Genomic DNA, 24,722 nt, shown 5'->3' on the forward strand with positions numbered 1-24,722 from the left:
AAGAAAAGAAAAAATGGGAAGGAGGAGACCAGCGGGGGAGACTCCCCGCCTATGCAACACCCCAGAGAGGGGCTGCCATCGCCGAAGCTGTGCCTAAGCATAACTCCCAAACCCGCAGCGGCCCGGGGGGCCTTGGGGGCAGCCTGCCGGACCGCTGTTGCACGGGGCCAAGCACCGGCAGATGAGTGGAATTGATGGATTGGGCTGTTGTCCGTGCCTCCCCTCTATACGTCAGAGTGAGACCTACGCCGCGCCGGGTAAGGAGCGCGCCCGGTCCTCGACGGAGCCGCGCGCCCCAAACGACCCAGGCGGCGAGTAGTCGTCCTCGAACCTTCGACTCGTAGTCGCCCGTGGTTAGCGCCCCTCCTCCCTCGCCCGTCCCTATTCATACTGCTCCCGAGGCGCCCGCGGCATCTCGCCGCCCATCTTCGGCCACGCGTTGTAGTCGAAGATGGCGGCGTTGCGCCTCGCGACGATGGCCGAGTGCACTTGCAGGAAGCGTTTGCGCTCGCTACTGACCCGCCATCGTTCGCTGTCGGAGGACGCCTTAGCGGCCTTGATGTCGAAGTTGGTGTTGAACCACGTCGCCGCCTCGTGCCCGATGCCGCCACGCGTGCTCGCCGCCCATGTCATAAAGTCGCAGTTTTTGGCGTCGCACGCCGCTGCCTTGGCCTTCCGCTTCGTCGCCTCGGCGTAGTCGGTGGCTAGGCGCTTGCCGCTCGCCAGCGGGCGCAGCTTGTCATGGTGCACCGCGGTGACGCACGTGCCGTCGTACACCACGGCGCGCGCCGACTCTGCATAGTTGCCGAAGACGCCGTCGCCCCGTTGGTACGGGTTGGTGTCCGGATCGTGCGCCCGCGTCGGGTCCCTGCAGCCGAGCCTCACCTCCATGACCTTTGCCGAGGCGCCGAAGGCGCGGGCGACGTTCGTGACGTGGGTGTTGAGGGATGTGTGCCCCGTGGCCAGCCAGCCGCCGTAGTTGCACCCATCCCAGTGCGTGCCGTTGAGGTGCTCGAAGAGCGACAGCGTGCGCGGCACTCGCGCGTCGCCGATGTCGCACGGGACGCATCCCGTTAGCCTCGTGCGGTGGTAGATGCACACCGAGTTAGGGCCCACGCCGACGCAGCGCGTGGCGAGGGTGATGGCGCCCTTGGGGTGGTTGAGGTAGCCCTGCGCCTCGTGGAGCCACGCCTTGTCGTTCAGCTCGACGTCCTTGTGGACGACGTCGATGCCGAGCACCGCGCCCGCCCCGAGTTGCTTCGTCGAGCGGAAGTGCGCTCGCGTCGCCGGGTGCACCTTCGGGTCGTTGACGATGGCGTCGAACATGTCTTGCTGCAGGGCGTTGTTGGCGACGTGCTGGAAGTGGCGCCCCGAGACCTGTTCGATCCCCTTGTAGTCGACGGAGCCGTCGTCCGCGACGATCTTGTTGCGGAGGGACCTCCAGTCGTCGGCGTCACTGTCCGGGCCGCTCGCGAAGCCCGCCGAATTGCTCACAAGCTCTTCGATGAACGCAATTGCCTCCGCTAGCATTGGCACGCCGGACGTGGCCCACTCGTTCGGGGGCGGCACCAATGGGGACACGTCCTCGAGCCGCCGCAGCAGATAGAGGACGTCGAGCACGCGCCCGGTCGAAGCGGCCGGCGCGATGAGTCGTGGGTGCGCCCAGCCGAAGCCGCCATTCCGCTGCGAGAGGTGCATCGCCTCCTCGCACCGCCGCTCCGTCGGGCCGGCGGGGTTGGCGTCGTGCTGCACGTCGCGGATCTCAGAGGGGCTGGTGGCGGTGAGCGTGCGGAAGAGCTGCGCTTGCGTCTCGCCAGCGTACTCGAGCGGCTCGCGCGTGACCGAGGGCTCGCAGCCACGGGCGACGTGGTTGAGCGCGGTGGACGCCTTGAGGGTGAAGCGTCCGAGGAGCTCGGCCGTCTGCCGCCCGAGCGCCGGCGTGAGCTTCTCGAGCACCCTCAGCTTGATCTCGTGCGCCCGCACCTTGTCCATGGCGATGCCGGTGCGCGCTGCCGCTTCGTAGCCCACGCCGACGCCGTTGACTCGGAGCGCGTCGCGCAACACCGTCGGCCACTTGCGCTTTCCCTCGTGCATCTGCGACGGGAAGAGCTTGATGAAGCGCGCTACGTCAAGCTCCGTGTCCTGCCACTTCCGCGACTGCAGGATCTTGAACTTGCGCGCGTTCGCGGAGAGGTTGAGCTCTCGCTCCGAGAGCTTGACGTAGGCGGTGCACCACTCCGCCGCCCGTTCGATGTCGGCGGCCTCGCGGACGACGGTCGGCGCGTGGGCGTCGTCGGCGATGCACTTCGGCACAACCTCCGGGTACCTCTCCTTGAGCGGCTTAAGGACGAGGAAGCAGACGGCGATGCAGAGCGATGTGTTATAGTTCCAGAAAATAAAATGAACTCGGGGGCACGGGACGCGGCACAAACGGGGCACAAACGCTTCTTGTGTAAAGTAAGATACCCGCCCAAGGGGCGTCTACTTGGGTTTGTCCGCGACACATCGCGGGAGATACATGCCCAAGTCTCGCGGCACGGGGAAACCCGCAAATCCATCCCCGCCGGGGCGTAAATCGGTCCAGGGCACCTCGTACCCTCACGCCATCGTCGGACGCTGCCTGCACTCGCGTCGGTCCCTGGAGGCCTCGCACTGGCGCTGCACGCCTCGAGATGAACGGGCCTGACTCGCGAAACGTCTGTGTCCTCGCTCACGTCGACCACGGCAAGACTAGCCTCTCCGACGGCCTCATCGCGAGCAATGGCATCATCTCGAGCCGCCTGGCCGGCCAGCTGCGCTACATGGACTCGCGCGACGACGAGCAGGACCGCGGCATCACGATGAAGGCGTCCTCCATCGCGCTGGTATACCAGCCGGAGGAGGTGGCGGCGGCGGGCGGCGGCGCAGAGGCGGCGAGCCCGCTGCGGGTCAATCTGATCGACTCGCCCGGCCACGTCGACTTCTGCTCCGAGGTCTCTTCGGCGGTGCGGCTGAGCGACGGCGCGCTGCTGGTGGTGGACGTGGTGGAGGGCGTGTGCGTGCAGACCGCCGCCGTGCTGCGGCAGGCGTGGGACGAGGGCGTCACCCCGCTCCTCGTCCTCAACAAGATGGACCGGCTAGTCGCCGAGCTGCGCCTCTCGCCCATCGAGGCGTGGGGGCACATCAAGCGGATTCTCGGCCAGCTCAACGCCATCGCGGGCCAGTTCTACACCGCGGACCGCCTCGTCGCCGAGGGCGGCGCCGCCGCCGCGTTGGCCACTGGTGGTGACAGCGGCGGCGGCGACGATGGCGGCGGCGGCGGCGGCGGTGACGGCGGCGGTGACGGCGGCGGCAGTGGCGGCGGCGGCAGTGGCGGCGGCGGCGTGGAGAAGGGGGTGCGCGAGCTCCAATTCTCGCCGACGCGCGGCAACGTGCTCTTCGCTTCGGCGGCGCACGGGTGGGCCTTCGACCTCGCCGCGTTTGCGCGGCAGTACGCTGCCAAGCTCGGCCTCAAGGAGAGCACGCTGCAGCGGACCCTGTGGAAGGAGGAGTGTCAACTCACTATTGACGAGCTGGTCGTTAGGAGAGCACGCTGCAGCGGACCCTGTGGGGGGAGTACTTTTACCAGCCGAAGACGAAGCGGGTGGTCTCGAGCGACCCGTCGGGCCGGCTCAAGCCAATGTTCGCCGAGTTTGTCCTCGGGGCGGTCTGGCGCGTCTACGCGGCGGCGCTGCTCGAGCCAGGCGCGAGGCCACCCCACCATCTCCCCACATCTCCCCATATCTCCCCATGTCTCCGTGGCGTCCTCAAGTGCGAGGCCACCCCACGCACGCCGCCCCATCTCTCCGCATCTCCCCACATCCCCCCACATCTCGCCATATCTCCCCACATCTCCCTTTGCTCAGACGCCACGCAGCTCGCCAAGATGATCGGCTCGCTCGGGCTGTCGGTGCCGCCGCAGCAGCTGAATCACGCGGACGGCGCGGTCGCCGTGCGCGCCGTGATGAGCGCGTGGCTGCCGCTGGCGCGCTCGCTCCTCGGCGCCGTCGCTGCGCACCTCCCCTCCTCGCGAGCCGCGCAGGCGGCGCGGCTGCCGTCGCTCTGCCCGTCGCTCGCCGCGCAGCCGCGCACCGGCCGCGTGCGCGCGGCGATCGAGGCGTGCGACGCGTCGGAGAGTGCGCCGCTGGTGCTCTACGTCGCAAAGATGGTGTACGCGGTGGGCGTGCCGGGCGCGCACGAGGCGGACGAGTTTGTCGGCTTCGCGCGCCTGTTCTCAGGCACTCTCCGCCCCGGCAGCGGGGGCACGGTGCGGCTGGTTGCGGCGGCGGCCGGCGGCGGCGAGGGCGGCGAGGGCGGCGGCGAGGGCGGCGGCGGCGTGGTGCTGCCGATCGACAGCTTGCGCCTCTATCTGCTGATGGGGCGTGAGCTGGTCAGCGCGCCGCAAGCGTCTGCAGGCTCCATCATCGGGGTTGGCGGGCTGGCTGGCGCGGTGCGGAAGCGCGGCACCGTAGATGGTGGAGGTGCAGATCCACACCTCCCCACGTCTCCCCAGATCTCATCTCTGACGGCCCTCGATGCGGGGGTGCACCTTCTGCAGAGAAGAGACACGAGGCACCCCGAGCCCGCACATCGCCTCTCTTCACCCGTACTCTCGCTGCAGCCGCGTACTCGTACAGGATTCGGGTGATGTTGGGGTAGGGTACTGGACACGGTACCTTAGGGGGAGGGCACTCCGCCGAGGCTCCGACTTCAGCTCTCTGCATTCCGACTCGCAGGTGCGGCACCCTCTCCAGCGAGCCGGACTGCCCGCCGTTTGAGCCGATGCGGCTCGCGGGGGCGCCCATCGTGCAGGCTCGAGATATGGGGAGATGTGGGGAGATACGGGGAGATACGGGGAGATATGGGGAGATATGGGGAGACCGTGCAGGCGGCTCGCCTTTCCCGAGCCAACCGACGCCCCCCCGCGCCGCAGCCTCGCCCGAGCCGCCTTCTGCCCTCGCCCGCAGGTGGCTGTCGAGCCGACCGACATCAGCTCGCTCCCGACCCTCGAGGCGGGCCTCCGCCGGCTGGACGACTCGGACCCCGCCCTCGAGACGGCGCGATGCCGCAGAGATGCCGCAGAGATGCCGCAGAGATGCCGCAGAGATGCCGCAGAGATGCCTCAGAGATGCCTCAGAGATGCCGCCGAGACGCGCCGAACCGCTCTCGAGGCGCGAAGCCCCCGCAACTGACGAGAGCTGCGCGCGCACACACACGCGCGCGCGCGCACACACACACATCACCCCCCCCTCCCCTCCTCGCGCCGCCGCCGCCGCGCAGGACACACACCACACACCCCTCCCCTCCTCGCGCCGCCGCCGCCCGCGTAGGCGACCCTCCCCATCTCTCCCCATCTCTCCCCATCTCTCCCCATCTCTCCCCATCTCTCGCTGCCGCGTAGGCGACCCTCCCCATCTCTCGCCATCTCTCCCCATCTCTCCCCATCTCTCGCTGCCGCGTAGGCGACCCTCCCCATCTCTCGCCATCTCTCCCCATCTCTCCCCATCTCTCGCTGCCGCGTAGGCGACCCTCCCCACCGGCGAGCTCGTGGGAGATACGGGGAGATACGGGGAGATACGGGGAGATACGGGGAGATAGGCGACCCTCCCCACCGGCGAGCTCGTCCTGCGCGCGTGCGGCGAGGTGCACCTCGAGCGCTGCCTCCACGACCTGCGCACAACCTTCGCGCCCGGGGTCGAGCTCGCCATCTCGCCGCCCATCGTCCCCTTCCGCGAGGGCCTGGCGCCAGAGGCGGACGGCAGCGCCACCGCCGCCACCGCCGGCCGGCACGCCCTCCCTCGCCGTCCGAGCGGCGCGGCTTACATGAACATGAACCACTGATGAGCTATGAAGGACTAATGAATTAGGCACGCCTCCCTCGCCGTCCGAGCGGCGCGGCTTCCCGACTCCGCGGCGGCGGCGCTGCGCGATGGCGCTGCGAGCTTCGGCGGCGGCCACAGCTGCCTCCCGCCGCTCGACCTCCTCCCTGCGGCGCAGGCCGCGGCGCTGCGCCACGTCTCCGACGCGCTCGATGCCAGCGCCATCGGCGGCGGCGTCGCGGGCTGGGCTGTACACGAATGCAAGGTTGAGTAAGGGTTGGTTAAGGGTCAATTAGGCGGCGGCGGCGCGGGCTGGGCCGGCGCGCGGCTGCTCGGGACGGGTCCTCTCGACACGCTCCTCGTCTGCAGCGCGCAAGCCGCGGAGGCGATGGAGGTGCCGACGAGCCCGCTCGCGCGCACGGCGGGCAGCCAGTTGGCGACGTCGCTTGTGTCCGGCTTCCTGCTCGCCGTGGCAAAGGGCCCCCTGTGCGACGAGCCGATGAGCGGCGCGAGATTACCCGTGATTACCCGAGATTACCCGAGATTACCCGCGATTAGCCCCCTGTGCGACGAGCCGACGAGCGGCGCGTCGGCCCCTCCCCTCGCGCGCGAGGCGGCGGGCGGCGCCCCGTCCCCACCCGCGTCGCCGCGACTAGGCGCCGTCTTTCTCGTCGAGGAGGTCCGCTGGAGCGACGAGGCGGACGGCGGTGGCGGCGGCGGTTGGGATGGCGGCGGCATCACAGGCAGGGGCATCACAGGCAGGGGCGGCGGCGGTGCCGACCCTCCCGCTGAGCCCGCCGCCGCCGAGCCCGCCGCCGAGGCTGGTGCGCTGCCCGGCCAGCTCATTGCCGCGATGCGCGAGGCGTGCCGCGCCGCTTTCCTGCGCTGCGGCACGCGGCTGCTCGAGCCGGTGTACCGCTGCGAGGTCCAATGCGACCAGGAGATCCTCGGCCGCATGTACGCCGTGCTGCGGAAGCGGCGCGGCGAGATCCTGGCGGAGGACTTGCGTGAGGGCACGGACCTCTTCCTCATCTCGGCGAGCTTGCCGGTGGTCGAGTCGTTTGGCTTCGCGAACGATTTGCGCAAGAACACATCGGGCGCCGCGCACCCTCAGCTCGTCTTTTCGCACTACGAGGCGCTGCCACAGGACCCGCTCTTTGTGGTGGCGACCGAGGAGGAGCAGGAGGCGCTGGACGACGGAGACTTGCCCACCATCAATCTAGCACGCAAGCTGATGGACGGCGTGCGCAGGCGAAAGGGGTTGCGCGTCGAGGACAAGGTGGTGGCGTCGGCGACGAAGCAAAGGACGATGTCGCGCAAGCGATGAGCCGCCAACCGCGCCCTGCGTTGTCGTATTCTGTGATCTGTGATCTGTGAGGGTAGAGGGCCCACAGCGTCCTAATCTAAAATCTGAGGATTCAGGATTCAGACGCTTCGCTACTTCGCTTTAGTGAGGCCAAAGTGAGTTTATGGATGGGTGAGAGAACGATGCGCGACACGAGGAGGCACGCGGACCGACTCGTGGGACATAAAAGAGAGCGAGTACTTGGGCGAGTAGGCCGTGCGGTCAACGCTGCCGCGCGCGACCTTGCGCGCGAGGCGGCGCAGCTTGAGAACGGCGGTGGGCGAGAAGCCGCCGCCGAACGTCTTCGTGGAGCAGCAGGTTGAAGTTGTTGCGCTTGACAAAGATCGCGTCGTGGTAGAAACCGCGATGCGCCTTGACGTAGCCGTGGCCGGTCTTGTGGGAGACCTGGGAGAAGGGTTGGTCGGGCTGCCCGCGCGCCTTGCAGCCCATGTTCAGGCGGCGGGCCTTCTCCTCGGTGTTGCCGAAGGCGTAGGAGTGGCCAACGGAGGGGGTGTGCCGCCACTCGAGGCGTTGCCAACGCCCGTCGAGGAGGTCTTGAGGAGGGGCGTCCAGAGGTTGATTTCATTCACTTCATCGCATCCTCCCGGCCCAGCGTGGGGTTCTGCGAGGTCGACCTTGTACCCCTCGTTGTACTGCCGGGTGAGCTCTGGTTTCTCCTTGTCACCGTGCACGACCGGCGCGTTGGCCGGGGCGCGCATCGCGTCCGCCCAGGCGGCGAGGACGCTGCCGTCGTGGGGCCGCCGGTGGTGGGCCTTGTTGTAAAGGAGAGAGAAGTCTCTCTCTCTCTCTCTCTCTCTCTCTCTCGCCTTGTTGTAAAGGTAGTCGCCGAAGAAATCGACTGGTTTTGTTGTTGATTGAGTGAGCCCGCTGAGGCGTATGACGGCAGATACTGCTCTTGCGCGGTTGTGATTGATCACTCACCCGAAGCTACCAGCCGAATGATTTGACAGCTTCGGTTATCTTCAGCAGCACAGGAAAAGAAAAAATCGGTGCGTGAGACACCTCGACAGACCGGAAATGATGGTCTTCTTCGCCGCCTTTGGTCTCTCGGCCACCGCAGAGCTCTCGCCCGCGCTGCCGTCGCCGTCGCTGCCGCCGTTTGCACCCTACCCATCTGCCGCCGCCGTCGCTGCCGCCATCTGTAAGGAGGGCTTCTACATGAGCAACTCGAGCGCCGACCCTTACGACATCTTTAGGAACCCGACCACGTACTGTAAGGATTGCCCGCGCAACGCCATCTGCAGCGCCGGCACCACTCTCGAATCTATCCTCCTCCCAGCCGGCTACTGGCGTGCCAGTCCCTCCAGCACCGTGCTGTATGAGTGCGGCCGCTTCGGGGGCGGTGACGAGGCACGCAAGACGCGCTGCGCCGGCGGCCCCGAGGCGGGAGGCAACGGCGACGGCTACTGCGCCACTAATTTCACCGGCCCCGAGTGCCAGCTCTGCGATGCTTCCAACCACTACCTCGTCGGCGGCGACACCTGCGAGGAGTGTCCCTCAGACGCGGTGATCGTGGGCAACATCGTCGCCCTCTTCGTCGGCCTCTTTGTCTCGTGCGCCATCGCGGCGTGGGTCTACTCAACGACAAGCTTGCGACGCAAGCCATGCATCGGCCCTCTTCTCCGCTTCGCCGACCGCGCTGTCGCCGTATTCGCCACGTTCGGCCTCACGCCCAAGCTCAAGATCCTGCTGGGGTTCTACCAGGTGGCGCTGGTTCTCGACGGCACCTACTCAGCGCAGCTCCCGGAGGAGTTCATGACACCCACCGACAGGCTGAACGACTGGATTTCGCTCAACTGGGCCAAGGCCCTTCTTGCTATGCAGTGTGGACCGTCCGAGCTCCTCGCCGTCACGCTCTTGCCTGTGGGCCTCATCGCTCTCCTTTTGCTCTCGGGCGTCGCGCTGCGGGCTTATCGCTGGCACGTCGCGCCTCTTCCACACCAGAGGCTCTGGCCAAGAGAGGTGGGCCTCGGCCTCCTCGAATTCTTGCCAGCCAGCCTTGTGCTTGTGTTCCTATGTGTGCCGGGGGTCAACGCCTACATCTTCGGCGCGTGGTCCTGCCAGGCGACGCTGTTTGCCTTAGCCACAAACGCCAAAATCAGATGTCTCCTCACACAGCCCCGCGTTCCCACACAGGCGTATGATGACCCGGACCGCATGGTGAGTTACCTGCGCCGTGACGCGAGCATCGAGTGCTTTACCGATAAGCACCAGTCCATCATTGACCGCGCTATCATTTTTGCCGGGGTGTGGGTGGGTGGCTCGCTGATCCTCTACAGTTCGCTCCTCGCTGCTTGCTACACGCCGTTGCGGGCCAAGGTTTCCTCCCCGCTGACGCGGGCCACGGCGTTCCTCCACCAGGAGTACACCACGACTTTCTTCTGGTGGGAGGCGCTAGAGCTGGCGCGCAAGCTGATTCTCAACGGCATCGTGCTGCTAATCCGAGAGGAACGCGCCTTTCTTCGGCTCGTGGTGGCTGTTCTGCTCTCTTCCTGCTACCTGACGGCGCTGGCGGCCACGCAGCCGTATCGAAAGTTTGAGGACTACGCGCTTGCCGTGGTAAGCCAATCGTTCACGCTCCTAGTGCACACCCACTCGCTCTATTCCCCCCCCCCCCTCCTGCAGGCAACTAATCTTGTGCTCCTCGTCAACTTCGTCTTGGCTGGTTGGTGCTCCATCTTCCTCAACATCGAGGAGCGCTCCGGCAAGGAGGAGGCCATCACCATCTTTGGCTTCAACAGTGCCGATTGGATTGCGGTCACCATGCTCAGTCTCACCTTCGGCATGACCGTTCTCTTCGTCGTGCTCGCAGCAGTTATCGGCGCCATCGCCGCCCAACGCCGGCGCGAGCGCGACCGGGTGCTGGAGGAGACAAATCGCGCGCTGGCAGACGCCGCGCTGGAGATGCAAGGCGTCCAGTGCACCTTCCTCTTTCTTGACGCGGACGTGCTCCGCTCCGGGCGGTTCGACGAGGCTGGCTACAAGACGACGCTACCGCGGCTGCAGGAGATACAGGCAGCGCACCCGGAGTGGATCCAGCGGCGAGTGCTCATGCGGCACCTCGCCTACGGGCGTCACGCGTACCGCGGCGAGATCCTCGCCGTGAGCCACCGCTGGGAGCAGCCCGAAGCGCCCGATGCGAGCGGCGCCCAGCTGCGGGCGATCCGCGAGTACCTTCAGAGCCCGGCCGGCGTCGAGGTGAGCTTCGCCTGGTATGCCTTGAGCACTGCCGTGAATAGATGCTGTTCACGCACGCCGCACTGTGAACAGGTGGGCTTCGTCTGGTACGACTACTGGTGCATGCCGCAGGGCGAGCGGACGCCCACGGAGAAGGTCGACTTCAAGCGCATGCTGCAGAATGTTCTTGTGTCTCTCCTGGCTAGGCGCGAGATGAAGCCCCTTTCCCTTATTGGGCGTGGACTGCCCCGCACATAGGTCAACCTGCTCTACCTCGGCTGCTCCGTCCTCATCCTGCAGGAGCTCTCCTACCTCTCACGCTTCTGGCGCGCACGCCACACGGCCACGCCTCGCGCTCTCCTCCTCTCTAGACCGCTTCTCGCCCTCCTCCCCGCGCTCCAGGACGCAGTTTGAGGCGTGGTGCAGCATGCAGGCGGCCACCCCCACCCCCACCCCTCCCCCACCACCACACACACACACCGCACGGGGCCTTCAACGCCTTCGGACGTGGAGTCGCGAGGGTTACCTGGCCTTACATGGAGCTCCACTTACGCGGTACACCTGCAGGCGGCCGCCGGAGGCGGCCTTGGGCCGGCGCCCGCCGCAGAGCGGCGCTGCACCGTCGTCCCCATCCACCAGGCCACGGAGGGGATGGCATCCGAGCTCATCATGATGTGAACGCCGCTCTGAAGGGGTGATGTGCGCTTTCAGGCCGCTCGTCTGTCACCTCCGCATAACCTACCGCGTAGGTGGGCGAGCCGCAGCGTGGACGAGGCGATCGAGACGCTGGCAAGCCCGGACGTGACCGTCACCAACCAGTCCGACAAGGAGCTGCAGCTGTACAAGCTGCGAGAGCTCGACTCGCTGGTACAGGAAGCCGTGGCGCAGTGCGAGAGCGAGGCAGCCGACCCCGCGTTGGTCGAGATTGCACCAGCGCCGGACCGCGGCTCCAATAGCATCTTTGAGCGGGCCGAGTGAGTCGCGTTGTGTGTCAATCAACGTTGTGTGTTCCAGAGGCGGCCGCACGTCTACGGCCACTTCTTCTCAACAAACAAAACTCTCCCTCTCTTCTTCTCTCTCTCTTCTTCTCCGCTTCTTGCTTGACAATGACATCATGAATGAAAGAACAGTTTAGGAGCAAACGATTGACGCGCCCCGCGTCATCGACCGAGTCCCCCATCTCTTCCACCGGCCGCCTCGGGACAGGCGGAAGAAAGGAAATAACCACGGGCCCAACGCGCCCGTCACGTACCGGGGAAGAAAGCCGACGACGTGTCAAGGCCAAGGAAGGCGAAACTTGCTGTACGCACGTCCACATCGACCGAGCAACCCGCTCCCCTCTCATCGCTCGTGATGTACCTCCCCGACCCCATTGACCTGATCAATCCCTCGCGCGACTGCTGGTGGCGCCCCATTCCCGGCATTGACGCTGCCGCCTGGGTGGACTGGGTTGCCTCCGCCGGCGTCGAGTGCAGCGGGCCGATGCCTCGCGCTGGCCTTCCCGGCTCTGTCGGAGACGGCTCGGCGGCCGGCAGCAGCGACGACGGGCCCGGAGATGGACGCACGGGCTCGCTCTGGATGTACGTCTCCCTCGCCGCTGTCGCGCTCGCAGTGCTCAGCTGCGTTGCCCGGCGGCTCATGGTGGGAAAGGGTGCGCCGGCGGTGAGCCGCGACTTTGTGGTGTTGGAGGAGGCGGGCAGCCGGGCCGGTGGTCTTCCGACGACGCCGGCGCCCTCGCTCTACACCCGCCTGATGACGCGACTGCCGTCGAGCATCCGCACCGCCGAGCAGCGGAACAGCGAAGGTGACATCGAGGCGCCCGCCGTCCCTTCCAAGGCCGCGGCGCCCGCGCTTCAGTCCAACAGCCCGGCCGGCATCCTGAGCATCGAGGATCGCATCAACGCCCTCGAGACCACGACGGGCGTCGACCTGGATGGCGACGGCGATGTCGGCTTGCCGGGCCACAACAACCTGCCGCACACGCCCCGGGACCGTGAATCGACGAGGCGCTCATCGCGCCACTCGCGCCCGCGCTCCGAGCGCCGCTCGTCCAGATCGTGGATCAAGAAGGGCTCCTCAAAGCCGAGCATCGAGCGCGTTTGAGACGTCACGACCCCTTCCTTGTTCCCTCTCCCACCCGGGTCTCTCAAAGCTTTGTAGGGATGGGCGGGTCTCGAAAACACGCACACGTCGTGTGTGTTATTATGGGTGCATTATAAAGCCGCGTGTTGCTATCGATTCGGGGGGGCTGCACCGCGCGATGGACACACGCGCTCAAACAATGCCTCGAGGCGATACCCGGGGGCCGGGGGCCGCCGCTGGGCGGCGCCCGGGGCGCGATCATCTCTCGGATCCGGGCGGCGCGATGTCGTGGCTCCATATATGAGTGACACTATGGATTCCGAGTGACACTAAAGTATGGATAAGAGAGCCGGATCGCAGCTCGCGGATGTCGCTCTACGCGTACGATCGCAAGCCGGACGCGCCTCCCGGCCAGAAGGACAAGCTCGCTGCGCGGCTCGGAAAGGGTTCTTTCGGCGTCACCTACCGGATGCGCAAGGTCGCTGGGATCGATGCGAGGCTGTACGCGGTCAAGATGATCGAGTCGGAGGAGCTGGACGTACGGCGCCGGCTTGGAGAAAGAGGCGCGCCTACTCTCGATGATCGAGCACGAGAATACGCTGCGCTTCTACGACGCCTTTTGGCATGACACCGACGATGGCCGCCTCTTCGTCATCGTCACGGAGCTGCTCACCGGCGGCTCCCTCGCCGAGAAGATCGCCGCCGCGCCGCCGCCGCCCGAGGTTGCAGCGCTGATGCGGCAGGTCGCCTCGGGACTTGCGTACATGCACACGCTCAACCTGCAGCACCGCGACCTCAAGCCAGCCAACGTGATGCTCGACTCGACGGGCCGCGCAAAGATGATCGACTTTGGGCTCGCGTGCGTCTCTTCAGCCTCCCTCCCGTTGCTCGCGCACCAAGACCAAGGTGGGCACCGACGCCTACATGTCGCCCGAAAAGGCCATTGGCAAGCGGTACGGGCCGGCGGATGACGTTTGGGCGGTCGGGTGCATCCTCGCGGAGCTGCTGCTCGGCCGCACGATCGGCTACGTGGCGCTCGACGCGGCAAAGCGGCAGCGCGCGATCGCCGAGGGCAAGTCCGCGAGCGAGCAGCTCGGCTCGTGGGTCGAAGGCTGTCTGCAGGAGATCCCAGGGCGGCGCCCGGCGGCGGCCTTGCTGGAGCAGGGGCTGGCGTCGGGTGGCCCCGGTGCGCACGAGGCGGAAGAGCGCTCGCGGCGGGAGGCAGCGGCGGCTGCAGCAGCAGCAGATGAGGCGGAGGAGGAGCGGAGCCGAGCGGCGTCACGCCGCGCCAGCGCAGAAAAGTATTTTTCGGTACAAACCCTCCGCCTACTCGGCTACTGATGCAGGCTGCATCCCTCCCTGGTAAATAAATAAATAAAAACGGACACCTCTCTACTGTGAGATGGGTAAAAAGGAACAGGTCCCCGCCCTTGCGATCTTCTTGTGCAGGGTGGTATGTTTTATTTCTTTATTTTAGGCTGCTGGTGCAGTCTGCAGCGCTCCCCCGCCCTGGATGTGAGGTTAATGACCGCACTGCGCACTCCAAGTGCTCCCTCCGGGAATGCCCCCAAGGGTCCCGATTCCCCCCTTGCCCAAAGCTTTCGATGCCTGTGATGAGGAACGGGCGTACACTGGCAACTTCCCCGCTGCCTTTAGAGCATGATGCCGGCTCGAGACATGGCGGGAATCGTCTTATTGGTGTCGACGGCGTTCGCGGCGAAGCTTGTGAGATGCGTCGCGGTGTCCGCATAGAGGTACCGAGAGTATACGGGGCCGCAGCCGCCATCGCTGCTGGGTGAGGTCGCCAGTGTGCACCCGCGCGCGATGGCCTCCGCCGCCGTGCAGTCCTTTAGGCCTATGTAGGAGCGATTCCGGGGCAGGTTCAAGCAGGTGTGATTTCCGCCGATGTGCCGGTTCTCCATTTCCTCCGGCGGAGAGCAGGTTGGTGCCAGTCACGCCGGGGCAGGTGCCAACGTCTTGGCTGCCAACGAAGCCGTACGCGCCGGGCTGCGCTGCGGCGTCCTTGTGGCGGAAGAGGGCCCAGGTGAGGCGGAGGGGATAGGCAGAGAGGTGGCGAGGGGGCCAGTGAGGCGTCCTGCATGAAGCCAAAGTAGTCGATGATGGAGCAGCCAGCGAGCTGCTCGCACGCAGTGCCCAGCACACTGTTGTAATGCTCGACCTGCGCGTCGAACGAGCGAAGATGCGCCTCCCTCTCCTCCCGTGTGGCGTCGGTGCTCATGCTCGCCGTGATGGTCGCCCGTGTGGCGGCACCGCGGGTGAGACCGAAGGGGACGTTGTAGACAAAGGCCTGTGCTCCTCGAGACGTCACATGCGTCTCCACCGTCTCGATGAGCGAGCGAGTTAGTGAGACGGGTCAGTGACTGGCGCAACCATTTCGATGGAGCGGGCACCGTAGCCGTACTGGAGGTCGTTGATTCCTCCGTTGACCAGGACAATTTCGCCTGCCATGAACGGGCCGGAAAAGGCGATCTTGTCCGCAAACTGCTCGGGGATGCACGTCGTTGCGCGAGGCGAGGTGTAAGAGCAATTCACGAGCGCGCCAGCGCCAGCAAAGGCGTTGGCCTCGGCGCGGCTCGCATGAGCACGCAGGTGCGTCCCAGTCGAGGCGTTGATGTGGTAGAAGTTGAGGAGCCGCTCGCCGAGCAGCCGTCCGATGAGCGTTCCGAGCGTATCCGGGCCACAGGTGGGGTTGTCGTTGCCCTGGCACCGCCGCCGGGCAGGCTGGTCTGCATGGTCGGCTTGAAGCCGAAGGTACCCTCGTCAAGCTGGCTGTCGCCGAGGATCCAGAGACGGCCTCGGCCGCTGGGCGACGAGGCGAAGCCCTCCACTCCGCTCGACAGGAGCACGGCGAGCAGAGTACGCGCCCGCGTATGCATGTATGTCGATAGCGTGTAGGGAACACAAAGAGAAGGAGGACTGCGGGCGCCACGCCCGCGCCCCCAAGCCAGTTAGTCGATGTAGCCGGACGCCGCCTTTCATCAAGCGTGCCGCAGCAGCCGCAAGAAGGACGGGCAGCAATATCTCACCCCTCCGAAATCGCGCGTCTGCACATCACCCGCGCTGCGCCGAAAGCTAGAACAGCTGCCCGCTCTCTTGATGCGCCGCGCTGTGCCCTGTGCTGACGCTCCATTCAAAAAGACCCTTGGTTACTTCATTCCGGCGTACCCGTGTTAGTGCCAGTTTGTGCGCGCAGTCCCGACCCAGGTTCGAGCCTGCGCCAATGCTGGCCTATCTCGCCCTGTTTGCAGCCTCGTGGTCGCCAACACCGATGCTGCACGACGTGCCACGCGCCGGCGTGCCTGCCTCGAGTTGCACGTGCTGCGAGTTCCAGAACCATGATGGGGCGAAGATAAGACAACCCTGCTACTATATTTCTTTGAATAATCCCTGCACGTGCGCCGATTCCGGTTGGGGCTGGTATTGCGTGGACCAACTGGTTCCGCATAACACGTGCCCCTACTACTAGCACGATGGCAGGCCGGCGGGCGCTGGTGGCAGACGAAGAGAGGCGGAGGTGGTGAGGCCGCCGGGCACCTGGTTGCTCTCCTCCGCCAGCGGACTCGGGGCCCGGTGCTTCGACGCAGTACAGTGTACTTCGTGGTAGTATGAACTCAGAACGGCCCCCCGAGAGCGCCTCTTCCGCGACGGGTTCCGGGGGGTCGGAGGGGTTGCGAGAGGGTGCCGGCTTTTTGTTTGAATCCCGGAGGGCGGAGGAGGACAGGGTCCCCACCTGCACGAGCAGGATTTTGGAAGGACGATCAGGGACACAGGGGATGCAAGTGTGCTCTCCAAAAGACAGAGGAGGTCAGAGCCCAAGGGAGGGAGCCCAGGCGCCAGGGACCTGCCCACGAGCCACGTGCCGCCACCACACACGGGAGGGTTTTGTTCCTAATTCACAATTTCGCTCTCGGGTTTTTCTTCCCCTTGTACGGCTATTCAAGGGCACAAACAACAGCAGAAACGAGACAAACAGGCGACAGGCCACACGCAACCGTTAAGGCTAGAGCAGTGGCCAGTGCATGCAGCAGTCTGCTCCGCCCGCCTCTCTCTAGCTAGCAAACTAACTCGCCGGCCGCAAGCAAGGCACGGACGAGAGCATGTGTCACCTTGGCTGCTCAGCCGAGGTAGGTACGCCCTTCTCACAGCCCCGGTGCCCATGCCTCGACCTTCTTGGGCAGCGGCTGGTTCGACAGGTCCTCTCCGTGGCCCAAACAGCAAAAGTCGCCCTCGCCCCAGCTCCAGACGGCGCCGTCGGCGGCGCGAGCGAGGCTGTGGTCGGATCCAGCCGACACAGCGACGACGCGCTGGCCAGCAAAGGCCTCGACCTTCTTCGGCAGCAGCTGGAGCTGCTGGTCGCCGTGGCCCAGCTTGCCCTTGCCTCCACCGCCCCAGCTCCAGACGGCGCCGTCGGCGGTGAGGGCGAGGCTGTGCTCTTTCCCTGCCGAGACAGCGACGACGCGCCGGCCAGCAAAGGCCTCGACCTTCTTGGGCAGCAGCTGGCGCTGCTGCTGGTCGCCGTGGCCCAACTGGCCAAAGAGTCCCTGGCCCCAGCTCCAGAGGGCGCCGTCGGCGGTGAGGGCGAGGCTGTGGCGGGCTGCAGCCGACACAGCGACGACGCGCTGGCCAGCAAAGGCCTCGACCTTCTTGGGCAGGAACTGGGCCTGCTGGTCGCCGTGGCCCAAGCTGCCAAAGTAGCCCAAGCCCCAATTCCAAACGGCGCCGTCGGCGGTGAGGGCGAGGCTGTGGTAATCTCCAGCCGACACAGCGACGACGCGCTGTCCAGCCAAGGCCTCGATCTTCTTCGGCAGCGGCTGATTCTGCTGGTCGCCGTGGCCCAAGCAGCCGTTCCCTCCCCAACCCCAGCTCCAGACGCTGCCATCGGCGGTGAGGGCGAGACTGTGGGCGGATCCAGCCGACACAGCGACGACGCGCTGGCCAGCGAAGGCCTCGATCTTCTTCGGCAGCAGCTGGCGCTGCTGGTCGCCGTGGCCCAAGCGGCCACAGCTGCCCTCACCCCAGCTCCCGACGGCGCCGTCGGCGGTGACGGCGAGGCTGTGGCCAGCTCCAGCCGCCACGCTCACGGCGCGCTCGTCACCCAGCGTGGACGGGAGGCGGGTCGGCGTGTTGAGCTGCGTCACGCCCTCGCTGTGGCCGAGGAGGCCTGGGTAGCCCCCCTCCGAGCCGCACGACGACAGCCGCCCCTCGCCGTCGATGAAGAGGCTGTGGAAGGAGCCCGCCGCCGCCCTCGCCGGCCGGTCGGACTCGCACAGCAACGCCGCAAAGCACAGCCACCGCACGGCGCAGTCCTCGCCCTCTGGCTTCGCCGGCAGCTCGAAGCCGCGCTCTTGCGCCCACAAGCGGATGCACTGCTCCGCGAGCGAGGCGTGAAAGAGGAGCGACACGGCCGCGACGCGAGCGATGTCGAGGGGGCTGTCGCAGCGGGAGAGGACGCGCTCGAGGAGCTCCCTGGGTAGGTCGAGCAGGCGGGCGGGCGGCGGCGCGTCTGGCGTGGGCGCGGCAGCGGCGGAGGACGCGAGGCGGCGCGAGCTGCGGCGCGGTGGGGAGAAAAAAAAAAGTGTCAAACCTTGACTCTCTCACACCCAGCCCTCTCCGCGCGGCGATGCGCCCTCCCCCCTCGCTTTTGCAAAATCCTGCAAAGGTGGGGACGTGTCTGTCCTCGACCCAGCCCTAGCTTGGGATGTCCGTTGTATTTATTTATTTATTACAGGCTCGAATATAAAGAATTCAGACTCTTAGGTGGTCGGCAGTGCCGCCGGGACACGTCACAGGCGAGCGACCACTCGGAAGCGGGAGGCCGACGCCGGGCACGTCGACGAGCGGTGGCAGGTGGCGGTCGCCGCTGTGCAGCACGCGCGGAGGCGAGAGGGCAGTGCTGGCGAAATGGAGGCAGAGCATCCGGGCGTGCGACTTGGAAGGCGGTGATAGACGGTGGCCAGCGCCCACAAGCGGCGGGCGTGTTTTCTTTCTTCGCGGCTTGTAAATTGGAGAGCCTCTCCTATCGCTAACCCTAACCCTAACCCTAGGAACCCTAACCCTAGGAGTTTCTGTATCGTGCAAACATGCTACTTGCACGCCCATCTGAGCTACCTCTTAAGCGGGGTGATGCGCGAGCTCGCCGCGAGCGCCGCGGCGAGGCCCGCGGCCGCGCCGCGCGGATGGCTCGGCGGCGACTGCGCCTCATGCTCTGAGAAGAACCACGCGGGATTGCCGAGCACGCTGTGGAGGCTCGCGAGGTAGCCGAGGACTTGCCCTCTAGACATCCAGTGGAGATTCATCCCGAAGTTCTTCGTCCCCGGCGCGACCCGTGTCTCGTGAATCCACCACGGCGGAACGAAGAGAACGTCTCCCCGGCGCTGCGTGACCTCGAGGCGCGGCGCAGCGGATTTCTCGCGGAGCATCATCTCCGCGTTGCCCGACCAGCGGTGCTCAAAGTGGCCGAAAAACTGGGGCGCCACGAGCGTCCACCGCTTCTCTTCCTGGAGGCAGAAGCTGAGGAAGCGGTCCATATGCGCATGGAGGTAGTAGACGGCCGTCCGTCCCGCGTGGAAGAAATGGGTTACCACGGGTGCCGTCATGCGATCGACGGACAAGGCCTCAGGCACGGCCATCGTCGCGTGAAGCGTCTCGTCGAGGCGTTTCCGCTCCGCCGCCGTGGCCATGCGCGTGTGCACCTCGAAGTAGTTCCCGTCGCGGTCGATGTCGTGTCCGTCGAACGACGCGATCTTCTCTCGCAGCGTCGACGGGCTACACGGAACCTGCTCGATTATCTGCTTGCTCTTGTTGTCAGCGCCCACGAACTCAAAGTGGCGTTGGATCTTGCCGTTGCACGGAGCGAACAGGTTCTGGGCCTCTTCGGGGAAGTAGCCGACGTCCGTAAGTCCCACGCCGTCCGGAATGCAGCCTTCGAAGAGGATCGGCCGGTCCGCGTCGAACGCGCGGTCCATCTGATCGCATGGGAGCTTGAGCAGCGACGGCGACGGCGCGCCGCGCACAGCGTGCCAGAGGTCGAGGCTGCACGGCATACCGCCGAAGAATGTCAGGTCGGCCGCATTCTCGAACGTGACGAGGCGCGCGCACGCGATGGCAGCGCAGACGGTTGCGAGCACTAGCTGCGAAGGCTTCATTGACGTGCTGCTTGCTTTTTCGCGCTGTCCTGGATGTTCCAGAGCGCGCCAAGGTCCGCCGTAGATGCTTTTTCATTCACCACACGCGTACTCGCATAATGTGGGTAAACGAAAAAAGTAGCGCCCAATTCGTCTACGTACGGCTTAGTGTGTGGTTGGGGTGGCCTCAGGCATCCCCAAGGGAGCCTCTGCGGTGCCACATAAGCAGCTTAGTGATTGTCGAGACTTTAAGGGATTCGTTTGAAGATCTCGCAAACAAGACAGACACTACTATGGTCACCAGTAAACGAAAATTCGACTTTGACGTCTGGGGGGGCGACCCCCCCATCTTTGTTTACCGATGCGTCCTAGAATGCAAAAACGCATTCTAGGACGCACTTTTCATCTCAAAGATACCATGTGTCTCGGGTACACATGCACAGCGCGTCTTTTGAGACAGCAACGCCAATCGGAGATGCCGCGAGCAATCCGGGATGCGTGGAGCAACTAATATCGACTCGCGTATCTTAGGATGCTCGAGCATACCGAGGACAGCGAGCGTCTAAGTAGGAGGCCTACTAGACGCACTCTAATCCAGAGACGCATTTGGTAAACCGCAAAGATGGGGGGGTCGCCCCCCCAGACGTGAGGGATAATATCTCAACAGACTGGGTGAGAGCATAGCATTATTATTGCATATTAGGCCGCATAAGGTCAGACTTGACCCCACAAGCATCCAGAACCCGATGCTCCGGCTCGACTGTGCCGGCACACTGCCTCCTCGCGCACGCGGCTAGCAGGCCGTTGCGGCCCGTGGTGCACCAGAGAGAGAGGTCGACGCGTTGCCCCCGCTGGCGACCCCGCGCGGCTCAGGCCGGCCAGAAGGTGTGTGGTGACGGCACCGTGGCAGGAGTGCGGAGATGAGCTCGCCGAACGCGAGCAGCAGATGGCCAAAGTGTGCCAGCGCGAGAGCCTCGCGAGCGGGCGCAGAAGGAGCTCGCCGTGACACGATGCCGGGCGGTGGTGGTGCTCTGGCGACTGTGCACAGTGGGCAAAGTCAGGCTGCAGCAGGGCAGCACGATGGTAGTGCCCTGCTGCAGCCTGGCCTGACATGCACAGGGCGAACAGAGACACTACTATCGTCTGGCGCTCGTCACCGAATCTGGGCGAACTTCGACCGCCGCCACAGCTCACCACGAGCACGCAGCGACAAAATGCTGACTGTACGGAAGTTGAGGCTGGTCGAGAGGAAGAGGCTGCCGTGCGAGCCGGCAGCTGGCTGGCTCGGGCGGACTGACTCCGGCGTGTTTTTTCGGCTTCTTCTTTCATAGTAGCGTATACGCTACTTTCGTTTACCCACACTAGTGTGGGACCTGCGGCGGTACCCGTCTCTGTTGTTCGGGCAGTGAGAGACGCAGGATCTGCACGCCAAAGTGGCGCCACTCCGCATTTGCATTTTGGTTTTGGGTTGTCGGAGATCATCCATCAGCACTCATGTCTCATCAGTCAGTCACGTCAGTCAAAGCAGCCGTGGCACTCATCAGTCAGTCACGGCAGTCAAAGCAGTCGTGGCACGTGGAGCAGTCGCTGCATGCAACGGCGCCGCCACACGCTCCGGACGACCCCGACACACACCGACACACCACGCACAATGGGAGGCTATCGCGCACGATCGGGCATCGCGCCGCAAACAACTCGCCGCACACAGGGGGGGGGGGGGGGGGGGGGGGGGGGCAAAATCCCCCCCCCCCCGGAGAACCCAAAAACCCTTAAAGGTCAGCCCTCCCTCAATGGGGGCGGGGCTTTCCCCCCGGGCCTTTTTCGCCTTTTTAAAGGGGGGGGGGGGCCCCCCCCCCCCCCAAACCGGTTTTGGGGGGAAACCCCCGAACCCCCCCCGATGGGGGGATGCCCAAAGGCCCCCTTGGCCCCCGGCCCAAAGGAAAACAATTAGGGGGGGAATTGGGGGAACCCCCCTTTTTTTACCCCCTCAAAAACCGGAAGGCCCCCGAAAGCCCCCCTTGAAGGCCCCAGGCCCGGGGGGGGAAAAGCCCCCCCCCAAAAAAGGATTTTCCCAAAGGAACCCTTTTCCCCCCGGGGTGGGGGCCCGGCCCCTTTTTCGGAATTCCAAAACCCCCCCCACTTGGAAAGGGGGTTCCCCCCTTTACAAAATCCCCGAATTGGAGCCACTTTGGGCACCCTGGGGCAAAAATTAAAACTCCCCCCCCCCCCGGGGGGAAAAAACCCCCCAGGGACCAGCTGTTGGCGTCGCCGTTTTGATCGAGCTGCATCCACTGCATGGTTTCGTAGTCAAGCGTAAACGCCCAGGAGTTGGTGCCTGGGTGACTTGCTGATGAGAGCGCCTTCCAGGCGGGTAGTCGTGCCCCTCACCTACGGTCATACGGCGGCGTCAGAGGGGGGGAAGGGGCGCGAAGCGTGAACATGGAGGCAAGCAGGTGGTGGCTGCACCTGGCCAAAGCCGGCGACCTCGAAGTTGTCGTAGCTTGTGCGGATATCGCTGAGCGTGAGAGGGACCGGATCGGCAGCAGCATGGGCGGCCGCGTCAGCGGCCGGAGAGGCCGGAGAGCCATCCGACGGAGGCCGGTCGTGCATCGGCGCGTCAGCCGCAGGGGCCGGGGGGGCGGCGGCATCCATCGCTGCGGGTCGCTGCGGGCCGACGATTGTGGACTGATCGATCGTGGCGGGCGGATTTCGGCTGGGACGTTCTACGGTTAAACCAAGAGCGTCGGCGCCGACAAGAGAGACTTATAAGGGTAGATTCTGCGAGTAGATAAGGCGGGAGACGAAATCGTGCGTGTGCGAGGACCTTGTAAAATTCTTTTTCGGTGTCGTACCTGTGTCGAACCTGTGTGCTGTGAGAGGGACTTGGCTTCGTTGAATTCTTTTTCGATAGCATTGCCGTTCTTAACGGAGTCGCTTAGGCGGGTGTGCCTGTGATAGTGCTAGCACGCGCCAGTTCGCACCAGTGTCGAGCCTGTCTGCTGTGAGATAGAGTTGTTTTGTTTAAATTCTTCGAGATCAAAATTCTTTTTCGTGGTGTACCTGTGTTAGTGCCAGTGCGAGCCAGTCCCGTGCCCAGTGTTGTGCGAGGGAGCTCGGTTGTAAAATTCTTTTTCGATCAGGAGGACGTACGACTCAATCCATTGCAACCCCAATGCCCAGCAAAGCGAAACGGAAGGGGCAGACGAGCCGCACGCTTGCCGACGAGGGTCTCCTCCGGGGCGTTAAGGACCCGCCTGCGTGGTTTGCCGAGCAGCGGCCACTTCACCAGTTCGGGGACGCCTTCCGGCTGTACGGGCTCCCCAGCCCTCGGGCAGCGCAGGTCCTCGGCATTCTGGGTGCCAATGGATGCGGCAAGTCCACTGTACTCTCCATCTTCTCGGGCAGCCTTCAGCCCAACCTTGGTGCATCGGCGCCGCCCAAGGACTGGGTCCGTGCGGCGCCGGTGCGCACTGGAATCAGGTCGCTGCTCGCCAGCCAACCGCGCGTTGCGTCCAAGCCGCAGTACGTCGAGGAGGTGGCCGCCAAGTACGCGGGCCGCCATGTCGGCTCGGTGTTGGAGCAGGAGGACACGCGCGCAGCCGGCGCGGTTGTTGTGGAGCAACTGGAGCTCGCTCACTTGTGGGAGAGGACGGTGGATACACTCTCCGGCGGCGAGCTGCAGCGCTTTTCGATTGCGCTTGTCTGCGTGCAGACCGCAGACCTGTATATCGTTGACGAGCCCTCCTCCTTTCTCGACGTTCGGCAGCGGTTGCGAGCGGCGCGCGCGCTGCTCGATCTGCGCGCCGGCGCGTGGACCGGAACGCCCAGCTTTCTTCAGCCACAAAAACATCGAGTGGCTTTATCCAGGCGACCGCTACGTCCTCGTGGTCGAACACGACCTCGCGGTGCTCGACTACCTCGCGGACATGGTCGTACTCGTGGTTGGAGCGCCCAATCAGTACGGGATGGTGAGCGTGAGGCAGGGTCGGATCGGGAGAGCTCGGAGATCAGCTTAGCACGTTGCGCCTGCCCCACCCGGCTTAGGTGTCCTTGCCCTACCGCACGGGCGTCGGCATCAACATGTTTCTGCGTGGTGCCGTCCCTCGCGTCACCAGTGCAGGTGAGCTCCCGTTCCGCGAGACAGTCCTCGACTTTGGAGCCAGGTGACTTCTGCCTTTCACCGCGTCTCTCCCTTGGCTTTGCCTCACGCCGCCCCTCCCCCCTCTCCCAGGGCGCCGCCACAGGTCGGGCCGTGCTGGCACTACCCGGCGGCAGTGATCACCCGGCCGGGCGCCTTCCGGCTGCAGGTTGCGGCGGGGGCGTTCAACGCGGGTGAGATTGTGGTGCTGCTCGGCGAGAACGGCACGGGCAAGACCACGTTCATGAAGCTGCTGTGTGGGGAGGTCGACCCGGATGGCGGGAAGGGGGTCTTTGAGCGCCGCCGCGTGGCGTACAAGGCGCAGGATCCGGCGGATCTCCGCGCGCGGCACGCGGGTACGGTGCAGGAGGCGCTGGCAAGCGCCGCTGCGGGCGAGTTGCCGCCGGCGGAGGAGCTCGAGCTCGTGGCGACAATGCTTGAGCGGCCAGTCTCGTCGCTCAGCGGCGGAGAGCTGCAGCGGCTGGCGATCGTGCTCGCCCTTTCCGTGGATGCCGAGGTCGTCCTGATGGACGAGCCCTCCGCGTATCTCGATGCCGAGCAACGCATCGCCACTTGCCAGGCCATCCGACGCTGCATCTCGCGGACTGGCCGAATGGCGCTCGTGGTGGAGCACGACTTTATGATGGCCAACTACCTCGCCGACCGCGTGGTGGTCTTCTCGGGCGAGCCGGGGCGCTCCTGCGCCCTGTCCGCGCCGCTGCCGGTGGAGGAGGGTATGAACTCGTTCCTGGCGCACGTGGGCGTGACCTTCCGCTGCGATCACGACAGCGGACGGCCGCGGGTGAACAAGCCGCAGAGCGCCAAGGACCGGGCGCAGACGCGGGCCGGGACCTACTACGTGCTTAACGCGGTGGGCGAAGATTAGTATGAGTTAACCTAGAGGGACTTCGTTCGCACCTGCCAACACAGCGATCACGCGCCGCCCCGCCAAGGCCTCAATCTAGTGCTCGAGGTGC

At 65.4% G+C, this 24,722-nt stretch overlaps 5 protein-coding genes across 5 annotated transcripts; 4 read left to right on the forward strand and 1 right to left on the reverse strand.

The window, feature by feature from the left end:
* Positions 1 to 2,588: 2,588 nt before the first annotated feature.
* Positions 2,589 to 7,266, forward strand: EMIHUDRAFT_421555 (hypothetical protein). The gene is made up of 11 exons (XM_005774092.1): positions 2,589 to 3,224; positions 3,372 to 3,517; positions 3,568 to 3,770; positions 3,885 to 4,285; positions 4,322 to 4,499; positions 4,640 to 4,643; positions 4,755 to 4,824; positions 5,617 to 5,821; positions 5,909 to 6,072; positions 6,124 to 6,357; positions 6,658 to 7,266. The coding sequence occupies exons 1-11, from the start codon at positions 2,673 to 2,675 to the stop codon at positions 7,162 to 7,164; spliced, it is 2,664 nt and encodes an 887-aa protein (XP_005774149.1). The 5' UTR covers positions 2,589 to 2,672; the 3' UTR covers positions 7,165 to 7,266.
* A 4,467-nt stretch (positions 7,267 to 11,733) lies between these two features.
* EMIHUDRAFT_101557 (hypothetical protein) lies at positions 11,734 to 12,483 on the forward strand (the record flags this gene model as incomplete). The annotated part of the gene is made up of 1 exon (XM_005774093.1): positions 11,734 to 12,483. The coding sequence occupies one exon, from the start codon at positions 11,734 to 11,736 to the stop codon at positions 12,481 to 12,483; it is 750 nt and encodes a 249-aa protein (XP_005774150.1).
* A 346-nt stretch (positions 12,484 to 12,829) lies between these two features.
* EMIHUDRAFT_101558 (hypothetical protein) lies at positions 12,830 to 13,803 on the forward strand (the record flags this gene model as incomplete). The annotated part of the gene is made up of 3 exons (XM_005774094.1): positions 12,830 to 12,970; positions 13,026 to 13,325; positions 13,369 to 13,803. The coding sequence occupies 3 exons, from the start codon at positions 12,830 to 12,832 to the stop codon at positions 13,801 to 13,803; spliced, it is 876 nt and encodes a 291-aa protein (XP_005774151.1).
* Positions 13,804 to 18,465: 4,662 nt separating this feature from the next.
* On the reverse strand, positions 18,466 to 19,650 carry EMIHUDRAFT_435688 (hypothetical protein). The gene has a single exon (XM_005774095.1). It carries the CDS (start codon positions 19,626 to 19,628, stop codon positions 18,588 to 18,590), a length of 1,041 nt encoding a protein of 346 aa, XP_005774152.1. The 5' UTR covers positions 19,629 to 19,650; the 3' UTR covers positions 18,466 to 18,587.
* A 3,129-nt stretch (positions 19,651 to 22,779) lies between these two features.
* On the forward strand, positions 22,780 to 24,631 carry EMIHUDRAFT_207778 (hypothetical protein; the record flags this gene model as incomplete). Its single annotated transcript, XM_005774096.1, has 4 exons — positions 22,780 to 23,375; positions 23,446 to 23,575; positions 23,652 to 23,770; positions 23,839 to 24,631. 4 exons carry the CDS (start codon positions 22,780 to 22,782, stop codon positions 24,629 to 24,631), a joined length of 1,638 nt encoding a protein of 545 aa, XP_005774153.1.
* Positions 24,632 to 24,722: the final 91 nt, after the last annotated feature.

Source organism: Emiliania huxleyi (genome assembly GCF_000372725.1).
Source record: "Emiliania huxleyi CCMP1516 unplaced genomic scaffold EMIHUscaffold_32, whole genome shotgun sequence".
NCBI lineage: Eukaryota > Haptophyta > Isochrysidales > Noelaerhabdaceae > Emiliania > Emiliania huxleyi.

Coding starts and splice junctions, on each gene's coding strand:
- EMIHUDRAFT_421555 (XM_005774092.1), top strand. CDS start 2,673: ATGAACGGGCCTGACTCGCGAAACGTCTGTGTCCTCGCTCACGTCGAC. Junction 3,771..3,884: donor ATCTCCCCATATCTCCCCAT/GTCTCCGTGGCG, acceptor CCCTTTGCTCAG/ACGCCACGCAGCTCGCCAAG. Junction 4,825..5,616: donor GGCTCGCGGGGGCGCCCATC/GTGCAGGCTCGA, acceptor ACGGGGAGATAG/GCGACCCTCCCCACCGGCGA.
- EMIHUDRAFT_435688 (XM_005774095.1), bottom strand. CDS start 19,628: ATGAAGCCTTCGCAGCTAGTGCTCGCAACCGTCTGCGCTGCCATCGCG.